At 31.4% G+C, this 15,935-nt stretch overlaps 2 protein-coding genes and 1 long non-coding RNA gene across 3 annotated transcripts; 2 read left to right on the top strand and 1 right to left on the bottom strand.

Annotated features, from left to right (window-relative positions):
• The first annotated feature begins 2,881 nt into the window (after window positions 1-2,881).
• On the top strand, window positions 2,882-5,562 carry LOC145092059 (squamosa promoter-binding-like protein 12). Its single transcript, XM_079029948.1, has 5 exons — window positions 2,882-3,023; window positions 4,016-4,532; window positions 4,627-4,745; window positions 4,830-5,006; window positions 5,101-5,562. The coding sequence occupies exons 1-5, from the start codon at window positions 3,002-3,004 to the stop codon at window positions 5,403-5,405; spliced, it is 1,140 nt and encodes a 379-aa protein (XP_078886074.1). The 5' UTR covers window positions 2,882-3,001; the 3' UTR covers window positions 5,406-5,562.
• Window positions 5,563-8,737: 3,175 nt separating this feature from the next.
• On the bottom strand, window positions 8,738-10,304 carry LOC145095178 (uncharacterized). The gene is made up of 5 exons (XM_079033104.1): window positions 10,230-10,304; window positions 10,062-10,158; window positions 9,670-9,950; window positions 9,543-9,603; window positions 8,738-9,366 (listed from the first exon to the last, which is right to left on the bottom strand). Exons 1-5 carry the CDS (start codon window positions 10,302-10,304, stop codon window positions 8,738-8,740), a joined length of 1,143 nt encoding a protein of 380 aa, XP_078889230.1.
• Window positions 10,305-10,578: 274 nt separating this feature from the next.
• Window positions 10,579-11,217, top strand: LOC145094378 (uncharacterized). The gene is made up of 2 exons (XR_013703318.1): window positions 10,579-10,805; window positions 10,893-11,217. It is a non-coding gene; the product is annotated as an uncharacterized LOC145094378 (long non-coding RNA).
• The last annotated feature ends 4,718 nt before the right edge of the window (window positions 11,218-15,935 follow it).

Here is a 15,935-nt window from a genome sequence, read left to right as displayed (position 1 = left end):
ATAATTCAGTAGACGAAATCAAAGAGTATTATGGTTATATATATATATATATATATATATATATATATATATATATATATATATATATCTACATGTGAAGCATCATGGAGAATTTTTGGTTATGATATTCATTATAGGTATCCTGCTGTGGTTAGACTTCATTTTCATCTTCCTGGTCAACAACAAGTTATTTATGATCCAGATGATGATATCGACAATATCCTTGACAAACCGTATGTTGCATCTTCAATGTTCACATCTTGGCTTGAGTGTAACAAGATCTATAAACAAGCCCGATATCTTACTTATGTTGAATTCCCTACAAAGTTTGTGTGGAAGACTAAATCACGGAAAGGGAAACCAAAGGAAATAGGATTTTCAATTGGGAGAATTCATGCTGTTTCACCTAAACTTGGTGAAACATATTTCTTAAGAATTCTTTTCAACAAGGTCAGAGGTCCAACATCTTTTGAAGATATCCGAACAGTAAATCGAGAAATATGTCCTACTTTTAGAGATGCATGTTACGCTTTAGGGCTTCTAGACGATGATAGGGAGTATATTGAAGCCATTAAAGAAGCAAGCCATTCAGCTACTAGTTATTACCTACAGTCATTATTTTCAATGATGTTGATCTCCGGTAGTTTGGGAAGACCAAAATTTGTTTGGGAAAATACATGTGAATGCCTTTCAGATGGAATTATTTACAATCAACGACGTCGGTTAAAGTCTCCTGGTATAATACTTAGCTTTTATTACTTTAACCTTTTTTATATAAACTATATATTTGTATTTTTTTTTCTAAGTTTATATTTACCATTGTACAGATTTATCCCTTATTGATCATCAATTGAAGAACTTGACTTTGTTTAAGATTGAATCATTTCTACTTCGTAACAATTCCACCCTCAAGAACTTCACAGGAATGCCTTACCTAGATTTTGATTGTGTATCTTCTTCTAATAATCGTTTGATTGCTGAGGAGTTATCTTATGACATCACAAGTCTTCAAAACGAATTTCAGACACTGATTGTTTCATTAACAAATGAACAACGAGGTATTTTTGAGGATGTCATGGCAACAATTGAAGATAATAAAGGAGGTGTGTTTTTTGTTTATGGTTATGGAGGAATAGGCAAAACCTTTATTTGGAAGACTTTATCAACAGATATCAGATCTAAAGGACAAATTATTTTGATTGTTGCTTCAAGTGGTATTGCTTCTTTGTTACTAACCGAGGTAGAACAACACACTCTCGCTTTGGTATTCCATTAAATCTTACTGAAAATTCTGTTTGTTCTATAAATCGAGACAGTGATGCCTCCAAATTACTAAAACAAACATCACTGATTATTTGGGATGAAGCGTTGATGGTTCATAAGCATGCATTTGAAGCATTGGATCGCACTTTAAGGGATGTTTTAAGTTTTGGTAATGTTAGCAACTCACATATCCCGTTTGGAGGTAAAGTAATCGTATTTGGAGGTGATTTTAGACAGATTCTACCAGTTGTTTTTGATGGTAGCAGACAAGAAATTGTCAACGTGTCGTTAAGTTCTTCATATATATAGACAAATTGCAAAGTTTTAAAATTAACGAAGAACATAAGGTTGATTGTTGGAAAAGATCCGTCTGAAATACAACAAACAAGGTTATTTGCAAATTGGCTCTTGGATATAGGAGAGGGAAATGTCAGTGGTTCTAATGATGGTGATGCAGTTATTTGTATTCCTGAAGATCTTCTTATTACTCGATCTTCTGATCCTATAGGTTCATTAATTGAGTTTGTATATCCATCATTTCTTGACAACTTGAACGATCCCAAATATTTTGAAGACAGATCAATACTTGCATCGAAAAATGAAGTTGTTTAAGAAATAAATGATCGTATGCTTTCATTGTTTCTTGGAGAAGAAAAAGAATACATCAGTTTAGATAGCATCTGCCAGAAAGAGTTTATTCACAATCAGTTTGATGAGAGTTTATATTCACATGATGTTCTAAATGGACTTAAAATCTCCGGTTTGCCAAATCATAAGTTGATTTTAAAGGTCGGTGTTCCAGTTATGTTACTAAGAAATATCGACCAGAAAAATGGGTTATGTAATTGTACTAGACTTCAGGTCGTATCATTGGGTAATCGCGTCATAGAAACAATGGTCTTAACTGGAAGTAACATTGGGCATCGAGTTTTTATTTCAAGGTTGTCTTTAACACCTTCAGACAACAAACTTTCATATAAGTTCAAAAGGAGACAATTTCCCCTAGCGGTTTGTTTTGCTATGACCATACATAAAAGTCAGGGCCAGTTGTTAAAAAAGGTTGAGTTGTTTTTGCGAGAACCGGTTTTCTTACACAGACGTTGCTTTATCTAGAGTAAAGAGCAGAGAAAGATTGAAGTTATTGATTTTAGATAAGGATTGTAATTTGATAAAACTTACAATGTTGTGTTCAATGAAATATTTCAAAATCTATGTTGAAGTTTTATGTTTATTTTTTTAAAATCAAATAAAGTTGTACTTACTTACCATCCACAATCAAATGCTCTTTTACATTTATTATTTTTTTTGGTCTATATAAAATTTTAACTTACTACCCATGGTTTCCTATGGGTTTCCAATGTTATAACCTAGTTGAATAATAATCGGTTAATGCGCTATTAATATTTCAAGTTGAATGAATGTTTGACTAAACAAAAAAAATGCCAATCTCATGGATCAAAATTATCAAAAAAAAATCTAAAATTAAATCATTGGTGCAAGACTAAATTCTTTTAGACCAAACATGCCTTAATTTACTTTAATTTCAACTTTGAAATAATATTTGCTTTCGACTTTTGCTAATTTCAACTTTGAAATACTATTTGTTTTCGTTAGCTTCTTCCCTGTTGCTTCACACACCAAAATGCACACCTAGTAAAAAACCTATCTTCTCTCTCTCTCACACACTTTCTTCATTTGGTAAAGCAAAAATCTTCAGATTTTCCTTTCATTTTCCGGAATGTTGCAGACTTCTTTGATCGGTAAGCTCTCATTGCCCTATTATGCAACTTCCTAATCAAGAAATCTACTATTTTGCTTTCATTATTTCCCCTTTAAGTGTACAAGTTAGGAAATGTGAAATACGAAGCTGATTTCGTAGTTCTGATTTGTTTTTTTTTTGTTTGTTTGCTTGTTTATTTTAGTGTTACTTGTGATGTGATTTTTTGATTTCTGATTATAGAAACCATAGTTATGGTGTCTGATTTTATGTATGTGTGGAAAACAGAAATCGTTTCCGATTTCGGAAGTTTTCATTTTCGAAGCCTTAATACGTTCATTCCGATGAATACTGAATCGCTTCATTCCATTTATCTGCGAAATGAATTTCAAGGAACTGGTTTGCTGTATTTTGGTAAAGAAATGATTTCCCCCATTGTTTCTCTCAAGTCTTAATCATTTTTCTTTACCGGGAAAATGACTTTTCTCATCATGAGGGGAACAATCAACATTCAACATTCAACACTTCGCATCGACTCCCATCGATGCCACGTTTTTTGAGTTCCAAAAACTTTCTGAAAGTGGTGGGGGGACCATTTTAATTTGAAGTCTATAATGCTTCATTCACTTTAGGGTTAAGGGCATCATTTCTTTCTTCTTTGTTCTCTGTTATATTATAATGAACTCTCCAATTGGAATTCGTGTGTGCTTTTCCCTAAGACTATTTCAGAGAAAACTTTGTGGAGGCAAAAAGATAATAAAAAACTTTACACTTTTGTATGGTCATGTGTATTTTTTTAATCTGGTTGCGTGGACATGACTGTTTTTACACTTTCACTTGACTTATGCAATTGAATATATAACTTTCAACACCTTTATATTGTGGGGAATTGGGCCCTATATACTTTCCGTCCATCACAAAAAAAGATAATAGATTTTATAAATCTTTCAACCTCAAAAAGAAAATAAAAAAAAATAAAATATTATCTTTCTATGTCTTCCTGAATAGAACCTCTCCTGCTAAACCATTTTCCAGATATGGAGTGGAATACAAAATGGGATTGGGAAAGCCTCGACATTTCAAGTCCTAAAAAGCTACAATCAACTGATTGGGGAATCAAAGAAGGAGAAGACATTGATGGGTGTTTTAGTCTTTCTGATATCGGGAACAAATCATCAGCTAAAAGCTCCATATCTGAATCTTCATTGAAGGAAGTAGTAATAAAAGGGTCAAATCTGTCATTTCCAAATGCTTCAGTTTGCTCTTCTGATCAATCCATTGGTTTAAAACTCGGTAAAAGAACTTACTTTGAGAACAACCTTCCAGGAGGAAACAACACCAAAACATCATCTTCTTCAAATACCCCTGTGAAAAAAGTTAAATTTTCTTCCCAAAATACCCCTATTCCACGATGTCAGGTCGAAGGATGCAATCTTGATCTCTCATCTGCTAAAGAATACCATCGTAAACACAGGGTTTGTGAAAATCATTCAAAATCCTTAAAAGTTGTTGTGAGTGGCCTTGAACGCCGATTCTGCCAACAATGTAGCCGGTAAGCTTTTTATGAATTTTCATTTACAGATTTTTAATAATTTCTTGATCATATAATAATAATATATATTTAAAAAAAAAAAAAATTGTTACAGATTTCATGGTTTATCAGAGTTTGATGGGAAAAAACGAAGCTGTCGTAGGCGACTTTCTGATCACAATACACGCAGGCGTAAGCCACAGCAATCTAGAAATCTTTCTTCATCATTTTATGGTACTCAAATTTCTTATTAAATGACTTTTTAACACAACTTTTTTTTTTTTTTTTTTAAAATTAATTATGGTTTTGGATATGCAGAAGGGGGAGAAGAATTGAGTTTTGTGTTTAATAATCAAAATAGACATGGAGGGCATAATAGGGTGACTCATTCTTTAGGTACTCAGTTTCCAAATGATGTCAGCAATAGCATGCCTACTCTTGCTTTCAATAGGATGATGTCATCCAAGGGAATCTCAGCCGGCGTTTTTGATCAAGGTTGGTTTTCCTAGTTCTAGACCGGTATATATGACTGGGCCCACAGGGCCCAATCTGTTTAGAGAATCTGTAATAACTTGGTTTATATGCATAGGTTCCGATGCAGGACATGATATTCGCCGTGCTCTCTCTCTTCTGTCAAACGATTCGTGGGATTCATGTGAGGTGGATTTCGGTGGCCTTAACCAACCCATGCATAGGAATGGTCCCACCATGGCTCAACACGGGGTGCATGTGGCTCACCATGGTTTGCCATTTTCTTCACCGGAGTACAGGTGGCAGGTTGACCACCAGTCAGTTGTTCCTCACACTCATTTTGAAGAATCTCATCTTCTTAAAGCACCCTACAGTAGTATTCAGTATGGGAATCCAATGGATGAAATCTTGAAGCCCTTGTGAGTTGTCAATAACTCAAGTTATGTTGTTGTTTTGATCATGTTTTGTATGTGGTCCATAGTTTTGAGGTGTTGAGGTCAAAGTAAATTCTTGCAAACTCTTGATCATTGACTTAATATTTTGAATATTTGACATGGTGTTATGGACCTTATTACCTTAAGATTGAGGTTTTTGGCATAGTTATGGTACATTGCTGAACCATAACCATGAATTGTTATTATCATCCAGTTGAAGTCACAAAACATTTAGGGGATTTTTGGAAGGAAAAGAATTAAAATGTAAAGAATTTGGAATTTGAATTATGTCAAGTGTTTGGTTGGCAAGAAATGGAAGACGGTATACTTGTGAAATTATACGGTAAAACTGTAAAAGGGTATTTTTAGTAAGTCTTAACAAGGAAAATTTTGGAATTGAATTTGATGAGTTTTATGATGGAATGTTGAAATCTATCGGTTGAAGGATGGAATCTAATCCCAAGGAATCTTGGGAACAGAACGGCCCCCAAGAAAAATCTTTTATATGTTTATAACCTAATACTTATATGTCTAGACATGAAAGAGTTTCTTTCGTTACCTTAAAGACCACCCACACAACAAATGTACTAAATAGAGTTACATATGTTGAAAGGGTCTTTCGACTGTTAGACCGTTAGTGAATCCATATTCAACTTCACGATTGTCCAACTTAATTGATTTTACAAAATAAGTAGGTAATTTTTTTGTGAGTTGTCAAATTGGCTTGTCAGAATAATGATATTTAAGACGTGTATAATTGTAATGTCAAATATCAAATGTAATTTAAAGTATGGGTTCTTATTTCTCCTTACAAGGCGCAGGACATGATCAATCCAAACAAATTAGGGGTCACAATTGGTTGAGTTGGGTCGTAAATGGGTTCACTTGTTTAATTATATTGTTTAATTAAATGTGTTGAAAATCTTTACTTAATCCAACATGTTTAAGTAAACGGGTTGAAAATTTCAAACTCTACCCGATATTTTTAGTAAATGGGTTGAAATCGGGTTGACATGTTATTGTTTTTCCAACTTAACATATTTACTAAAGATGTTAAACCCGGATTGACATATTTGAATTTTCATAAAAAAAATCCCTTAAAAATCAAATAAAATTATATATAATTTAAATGCTATAATAATTGTTCAAGTTTAAAAATTATACAACAATAACTTTATAGACCTATAACACACACAAATAAACGTTTACAACCATAAAACATTATAAATGTTTAATTTCTAAATTCTATACAACTTGACTATTTTACCAAAATAAACAAAATGTAATGATCAACTAAATAATAGTATAAATTAAAAAATATTTACAAAATTTAAACGGGTTGACGGGTTGTAAACGAGTTAGGAATTTCAATCTTAATCCAACCCATTTAATTAAACGGATTAGACGGATTGACCCATTTAATTAAATGGGTTCAAAATATCAACCAAACATATTATTTATTGGGTTGGGTTCGGGATGGATTGACGGGTTTGGGTTTGGATTGCCACCTTCCCAAACACATATATAAGAGAAAAAGTTAAAAAAAATAAAAGGCATTTAAATTATCAAATCCTATATCAAATTAACAAAATATTCATGGAGTAAAGAAGACCATATATATATATATATCATACCCGAGCGATGCAGCGGCAGATAATAAATTTTTTACGATAAATTTTCTTTCGGCATGTTGTTTCGGGAAGAGTTTCATTGATGCAATTAGTCTACTTTCGGCAGGCAACAAACAATTCTTTTCGAGAAAAAGTTTATTTGCAACAATTAGTTTTCTTTTTTCTGGCAGCTGAAATCCTTTTTTAACACTTTAGCTCTATATTTATATTATTTATTTTAATAGAAAATATGTTTAAGGGTGTGGTTTAGGCTATTCAAGCTCGACATGGAACGTAGAGGATATAAACAAAAGTTAAAGTACATTCTTTTCAAATTCATATATTTCCGACCTTGTAAGTTTTAACTTGTATTTTAATTTTCATAATTTAAACATTGATTTGACCGGTTTATAATAGTTTCCCTTGGTTCTAATGTTTTATATAAAATTTGTTACAGATTTATATTTACCACTTTGCTTTTTGTATTAAAAACTTAATTATTCAATTTGATTAAATAAAAATATAATACGAACATTGAATTTTAGAAAAATATGACTTTTAGAAAACCTTTGTGTTGGTCTTTAGAATTATAACAATGGTATCCTGAGTTCAATCTCAAACAAATACTAAAATGACGGTTAAAAAAAAATCAAAATCAAAAAATAATTTTTGCATATAAACTTATTTTTTTTACCAACATAATTGCACTTTATGCCTATGTTCTCATGTTTTTTCTATACTAATATTAATATTAATATAATTGAACTTCATTACAACTTTTGTCATATAAAGATCATATTTATATTACATAAATTAATTAATACTATATATTATTTTAACCATTTAACATAATGATTTATTAATTTTATTATTTTTATCTAAAGTTAGACATTTGATATTGTAAAAATATAAACGCTTATAAATATATATATTTGCTATATGATCAATAATTTTGTTTATGAAAAGAAACAATGATAATGAATGTGACGTAATGTATTTTCATTGCTTGAGTTGTGATATAAAGCTTGCATTTCAATTTATTTAATTACACATTATGATAATCCGACTTTCATTATATGTGCCAATTTTTTTCTTATTAATATAAACAGATTTTTCCATTTAATTTGCAAAATAGTCCATGTAAATTAAAGTAAGATAATAATAAAATATATAAAATATGATAATAATAAACGGGTTGGCTAAATAGACACCTCATATGGCTAAATAGACAACCTATAATAATTATATAATGATTATCTACTTTTGACTTTTTAACAATGATTATTATTTGTTATTTCTAAATAATTATTTTTATTAACTTTATTTAAATAATATTTTATAACAAAATATTAACTAACATATTTTTTTTAACTTATGTATCGTATGTTTTATTTTTATTTTTTTTATACTAAAACAATAATAAACACTAATAATTATTTTTATTAACTTTTATTTTAAATAATATTTTATAACAAAATATTAACGAACATATTTTTTTAACTTATGTACGTATGCTTTACTTTTTTTTTTATACTAAAACAATAATAAACACTATGAGACAAACTTTAATCATTCAATAATTAGCTAATTTAAAAATTCTTCAAATACAAGACATAAATAATATTCTTTAACAATCCTCTATAGTTATAAAATCACGATTACAAGGTTTCAGTTGTCTATAAATTTGCAGACGTGACATAAACATATTTTCTCATCCAGCTGCACACGGGGCTCTGTGACGGATCCATAAAGCCGAAATGGTAGGCATCGGACAATCTTTTTTTAATTGTACCATAACATAATGAGGACCACGTATAAGTGAAATTGTAATAATCCGATGGTCCAAAAATTCTTCCGGACCTTTCCAAAGAGGAAAGAAAGTTAAGGAACCACGATTGGTTAAGAAAGTAAGGATCACACCAAACCTGTTAGCAATCAGGATACCTGTTTCAGGCATAAGCATCCAATGTTCCGTTGGTGCACTCGGTCCGAAGAAATACAATGAATTCCACAATTCATGGATTCCATCTGTGAAAACCGTAGCATATACATCGAATGCACTCTCTAACTCGTGTACTAGTTGTTTTCGAACGTAGAGCCATTGATCTTCGCCATACCCGAGACAAACAGATATTGCTCGAAATCCACAATGTCCATCACCCTCAACATTTTGTATATGTGAGACGTATGGATGAAACACGGGTGGAATGTCATCCATTAATGGATGAATGTAGCATGACTCAGGCTCTTGGTTCAAATCCATAAATTCATTTAAGTCTGGAATTGCTTCATTCAAGTCTGGAATTGCTTCATTCATGTCTGGAATTGCTTCATCAAATTCTGGTCAAAAGGCATTCCATTGAAGTTGTGCCAACAATTTGAACAAAAGGCATACCATATTTGTTGGTCTTGTATGTTGCATCTATAATCAAAACATGTGGAAATGCTTTCTATATATTCAACGACCGTGGATGAATGAAGAAAAGATTCTCCAATTCATTTGATATACTGTTTACCGAGAAATCCGTAACAAAATGTTTCTCGTTCAAAATTTCCATTAGAACCTACATTTATATGCTGTTAATTAATAAAAAATTTAATATATAAATTAAATTTAAAATACTACTTGTTGGATATACTAACCTGCATTGGAGTTTTTCCGTAATTCCGGGACGAGCGAAGCTTGAGACGCTCATTGTATATGGTTTTTAGTGTAGAAACATTATTCTCGTCGCGCTTCTTTATTATCGAGAGTATGTCATGTGGTGTAACATTCAGATTTGTCAAGTCAGCTACCAATTGTTTCTCGTGTTCTTTTAACCGCCTAGTAAAAACATGTCCATTCATATATTGTGCAGGTGAATGGTTATGTTGATCACATATCACCGTGAGGGTCCAACCGCCATATTGTTTGATATACAAACCTACCAATTGAAAGTTATAGTTGATTTTTTTGGTTCCAAAATTTTTAATTGTTGCTTTGCTTTCGTATTCCCGGCCACGGTCACAAATAAGGGTTATATAAGACACCACACCATTTTTTGCCTTTGATCTTCTCATCACGATGACATAACCAAGAGAGAATGCAATGTTTTGCACCCATTCCATCAACTCATCACGAGATGTAAACACCTATTAAAAAAAATGTTAACAAATTGTAACGCAATGATAAAAAAAAAAAGTTAATATGATAAATATTATACCCTATTGGTAGAAAACGGCGATGTCGACGTAGTGTTCATGCCTTCATTTAAATTATTTCCGTTGGGGTTCGACATTATTTATTAAACACTACAAAAAAAAGATTATAAAAACTAAAACTATGTATAAAAAATAATTTTAAAAAATAAATTTTCTATAAAGTTGTAGTATAGATTCTGCCATCGCCTAATTTTTAAAAAAATATATTTTCTACAAAGTTGTTGTATACTCTAACCCATTTCGTTTAAAACAAAAATATATGTTAGCCCATGTTAGCCCAATTTTAAAACCCAAACCAATCTTCCTATATAATTGAAAAAACCCTAATCGTCTTTTTGTTTCCCGTTCTTTCATTATCAAATAGATTCTGCCATCGCCTCCAAAAATCAATCGTTTTTTTTTTCTCGCAACTATCACTCTCATTGCTGGAAATCTCAACTCCTTCACTCTCATCGTTGCCACTCTCTCGAATTCAACCTCTGGCTCACTGCTGCTTGTCGCATCTATGATCCCGTCGATCACAGCCGCCGTCTCTCTCCCTCGGTGATTGTAGCCTTGATGAACGATGTTCTTTAATGGTTTCTTTACTCCTCCAATTCTTTCTTCACACAACATACTTCAACGATGCCCAAAGACTGGACAAAATGACGCGAGTGTGATTGCAGGTTTGAACATTGCTACAATCATCAACGAACCCACATACGGTCTTGACAAGAAAGGAGGAGAAAAGAAGAATCTGGTATTCGACCTCGGTGGTACAACATTTTAACAATGGACAATGGCTTTTTTGAGGTTATTTCAAAAAATCGATATGGTATTAATCTGCAAAATGGTGATGTAAAACTTAGATTAGAGATTTTACGTGAAAGTTGGTTTGATTAGTATTAATCTGAATTAAGATTATATATAAAAGAATAGAAGTCATTAATCCATTTTAGTTAGTGGTTGTATCTAGTTTCAATGTAAATACTTTTAATGTCGTTAAAAATTGATTACAGTTTAAGTTATCAAAAAGTTAAAACCTATAAAAAGTATAAAATACATAAATCTCAAAGTTTGACTTTTGAATCAAGCAGAATCAGAATCAGACTCTTGGACGTGGAATCTTGCCTAAATAAATTTTCATTGAGCGGGGTAAGTCTAAAAAAGCATGTCCAAAAGATGTCTTATTAGCAGCCCCGGTCTAATAAATTTTAATTTACACAAAATCCCACAAAGTTACTGCAAAAGACTTTGAAAATATGTGCCATTTCAGAAATATACAGTTATACACAATATCTTTTCCAAAATCTACTAACATCATTATGCATTAAAAATATAAATATATCCAATTTACCATTTACGAATAAAACTATATATATAAAAAAACTGTATACATATTAATATCAATATATTTGTCATTATGATTAACCCAATATAAAAACGCCACATAAATAGTTACTAATTACTTTCACACAACATTATTTCACAGTATTTAAAACATTTAAACATATTCTTATAACGATCTAGTTTTTGTGATTTTCAAGTATTATGCCGATTTCAATGTGTGAGTAAACTCTTATTTATAAGGGGGTTTTAATGGTTTGCCTGCAAGATTATTTAATTACAAAAAATTTAATTTGAGAAACATCAATCAAATAACAAATATTCAAAAAAAATCGAAACCATTAATAAATATTTATTTTGTTTTATAATATAAGAGTTAGTTAAATAAGCAATAAAAATTTACATATATTATACTTTTTTATATAATATATATCTATTATAACATACATAAATAATTAATATGATAGGTAAAAACCAAACGGTCATTTGCAAGGATTTGAGATGTGCATTGAAAACATATGCCTACAAACATAATAAACATAATCGATTATATAGGGTTACAGGGGCGGCTCAACCAGTTTGGGGGCTCTAAGCTAACCAAAACTTTGAGGCCCTTTGGCATTTATCCGGGTTTCGAATGACAATAATAAATTAAAAAGTTTATAAATAGCTTAGTTGAAGCCATTGATTCGTATTTTCATTTACACATGATTATTGAATATTTGATTAATTTCTCAATCACCCAAACAAGTAGATAAATACAAATAAACAAAAAATAAACATAAAGTCCCTGTTTTACCTTCGTTCCAAGTTAGCAAAGGACAACCATGAAAATACTTAAATAAAAGATAATGCAAAACACAAATTCGTTTTTCCAGAATTTGGACTCGTTCAAACCCTTCTATAATCAATGAACAATGGTTAACAGTCGATTTAGGGTTAATAAATGGAAAACTGAATTACTGAAAACTGAAAAATAGAGACACTAGACTGGAGTTACCGTTTTAGTTATTTTGTTCTATAGATATTATCATTGTCTTTTTGAATGACACTATAGCAACCTTGAAGTTTTGAGTCTTTTGAACAATCAAGTGCGATCAACAATGGAGAATCGGATGATATATAAAGAAATACACAGAGAAGCCGAATGTATTTATTATTTAAAGAATGGACAATCAATCAAAGAACATTGAAGTAAGAGAAGAAGAAATAGAAGTGACGATTGAAGAATAGAAGGTATTTTTTTAGACTTGGTTTCAAGAATCGAGAATGAGAAGAGAAGGAAGAAAAATAGTTGCTTTCAATTAATTAATTTGGCTGTTGATTTTTGTGGTATACGTAGGTTAACCTAGAAAATATAAGGAATCCAGATTTCTATTTTGTTGAAATAGCTTGGGTCAAGTGGGGCCCTGTGGAAGTGGAGGCCCTAATCTAGGGTTTAATTATCACTAAGGAGAAAATATAAGGAATCCAGATTTCTATTTTGTTGAAATATCTTGGGTCAAGTGGGGCCCTGTGGAAGTGGGGGCCCTAATCTAGGGCTTAATTATCACTAAGGTAGAGCCGGCTATATATGTCTGACAAACATAAACATTAAATTATACATCATTTATAATTTTCAAAATCCGAGTGATGTTTTCCAACTTTCCAATGCAAATAATAAATGCTATTATAGTTAATTAAGAAAGGTACATTTTTCAAAAAACATAAAAACCTTAATCTTTTAATTTTAAAAAATATAATTTTAACAAAATAAAAATCTGAACATATTTATATATAAAAGTTAGAATTTTATTTAACGATTCAATTAAAAAATTTATAATTTTTCTTTAACTTTTTATGATAATCTTACTTAATATACTTTTAAAACAAAAATAAAAAAATATATTACTTATTTAAGAAAATCACGCCAAAAACATTGCTTTCTTTTATTCTGTTTTCTTAAATCTTAAATAGTTTACTCAAAAACTATACAAATATAACATTGCTACAACACATTTTGCTAAAGATCTATAACAATAAAACGTAGATCTGAAATACATAATACTCTTAAATCTATGACAAACGATGTTTATCAACAAATCCCTTTTTAGATAGAAAGTATAAGAAAAATGGTCATGGTATTTGTTTTGTTGAGATGCTTAAGGTTAACATATATGAGCAACAAAAAACAAACAAAGAAAAACAAATCAAATCAAACAATAGTCAACAAATCTTTATACACTGGTTTTTCTGGGAAAATAAAAAATATATAAACATGCATATAAGAAAATGAAAATGGTCAACTTTTCAAATCTGATCTTACATCTATTCAAAGAACAAAAAAAACAATAATATCGTTGAGAGCTCGTCGCGTTCTGCAGCTGCCCTATTGGCAGAGGTGTGGCGGCGAAGGAGGCTCACTTGCGGTGCGTTAGGGGTTTCTCTAAGGTGTTGTGTTGGGGGTGGCTTGATGGAAGAGTACCAGATGATGATGGTGGCGACAATGGAAGGAACTTCTTAGGACATGGAGAGAGTACAGCTGCAGAGAGTGGTGGTGGCCGCGTAACTTAGGTTCTGCAAAAAGAGTTTATGAGTTGATAATTAGGGTTTATGAAAGAGGTTTATAGTATATATAGTATGAAGTATATGGTTTTAATTGGTCAATTTTATTTGACAAGGATCACCTTTATTAACTTTTAATCACAACCATTTAAATGAAATCAAAAGGCTAAAAATACATCTCTTTGTTTTTAAGACTTTGGTCTTAAAACATGTTTGATGTATGCATTATAAAGTAGTATATATATATATATATATATATATATATATATATATATATATATATATATATATTACATACATTTCTCGTGATGTATGGTTTGCTTGATATAAAGTTGTAAATAGATACTTATATAATAATAAAAAAAAGATAAAAACAAATGTATCTAATTTTATTTATCATTTTTTAAGAAATAGTAAAAAATCAAACTCAATCATGAATTTAGTCATCAATATCGTATGACAATTGTGAAATCGTATACCATCTTCAAAATCATTAAAATGACGTTTTAGTGATTTTTGTAGATGGATTTGCCCATTTCGATGGCATATAGGAGAATGGCGGCTCTCATTTATACTAACATTACTCTAAGGTCTTGATGTACACTAATTTAAATTATTTTAAGGTACCAAAATATTGCTGAAACAGTAACTGCGCTTTTCTGTCAAGAGCAACAAAAAACAATGTTATCGGTCCTCTTTTGCACCCCTAAAAGTTGCAATCAAAAGCAAATTCTTATTTTCCAATGAAAAAACATCATAAATGGTCCCTGTGGTTTTCCAAAATCTGAAGTTTAATCCCTATGCTTTAGAAACATCATAGCTGGTCCCTGTGCTTTCAAAACTTTTGACAACTGGTTCTTATCCCTAACTCCGTTAAGTTTTGTCTGTTAATTGAGGGCATTTTCGTCATTTCACTACCATAGGGACCATTTACGATGTTTTCTCTTATTTAAAAAAATTAAAAAAATGAAATAATATTCTCTCTCTCTCTCTCTCTCTCTCTCTCTCTCTCTTCCTGATCAACACACACAAACACACATTAACAGCCATGAAATACCTAACCTAAATCTTCAACACCTTCCACTAAATGTTTCTGAAAATCGAGATAGTGTAAGTACAAGGAACTTGAGTAACTACAATGGATCTAAGGATTTGAGATCAGACCTTCAAGATTACCCAACATACATACAACACACAGAGACTCGATTAATCTTCGACACTCTCCATCACCGACAAAACCCCTTCATCTCCGACAATCCCCTTTCTCCACTTACACATCTACAGATTACACACCTAAAATCGATACACATACAAACTTACAGATCTAGAAATGGACACACATACACTTATGACTGGTTTGGGGAAGAACATCGATCCATTCCTATTCGATAGATGCAGGGAATCTACACTTGGATACTTCTTCAAGATATGCAGTGCATCTACACTTTGATTCTACTTCAAGAGCTTCGATTGAATCCACTTTGTCACTTTTTGGTTTAAGTGATCGGAGTAGGATGAAAGGCGGTCAAATTTGGCTATGGAGATGAAGGAAACGAGCATGAGGGGGAAGAAAAAGAAAGAAGAAGTGGGGAATCTATTGGTGCTTCTCTTCCAATACCTAACTATGAAACAATCCAAACCAACATCGAATCCGTGATTTAGGTATGAGTCTTCCGAGGCAACGGGAATCAACGATTTTTTACTGATGTGTTGACTTCTTAGTATCCGTCGATATCTTTGGGGTTAGAAGCGAGGGATGATGATTGATTTGAGAGTCACTGGAGGATGCGTTGTTGAGTATTTCAGAGGCATTCCATCGTTTCCATGGAGGTGTGCAT

The sequence above is a fragment of the Lactuca serriola genome, chromosome 3, assembly GCF_051521515.1.
Source record: "Lactuca serriola cultivar US96UC23 chromosome 3, Lser_US96UC23_V15, whole genome shotgun sequence".
NCBI lineage: Eukaryota > Viridiplantae > Streptophyta > Magnoliopsida > Asterales > Asteraceae > Lactuca > Lactuca serriola.
The sequence above is the reverse complement of the archived record's forward strand: the minus strand, read 5'-3'. Positions and strand labels throughout refer to the sequence as shown.

Coding starts and splice junctions, on each gene's coding strand:
- LOC145092059 (XM_079029948.1), top strand. CDS start 3,002: ATGTTGCAGACTTCTTTGATCG. Junction 4,746..4,829: donor TCTTTCTTCATCATTTTATG/GTACTCAAATTT, acceptor TTGGATATGCAG/AAGGGGGAGAAGAATTGAGT. Junction 5,007..5,100: donor AGCCGGCGTTTTTGATCAAG/GTTGGTTTTCCT, acceptor TTATATGCATAG/GTTCCGATGCAGGACATGAT.
- LOC145095178 (XM_079033104.1), bottom strand. CDS start 10,304: ATGTCGAACCCCAACGGAAATAATTTAAATGAAGGCATGAACACTACG. Junction 9,951..10,061: donor AAGATCAAAGGCAAAAAATG/GTGTGGTGTCTT, acceptor TTCAATTGGTAG/GTTTGTATATCAAACAATAT. Junction 9,367..9,542: donor ATTTTGTTACGGATTTCTCG/GTAAACAGTATA, acceptor CCTTTTGACCAG/AATTTGATGAAGCAATTCCA.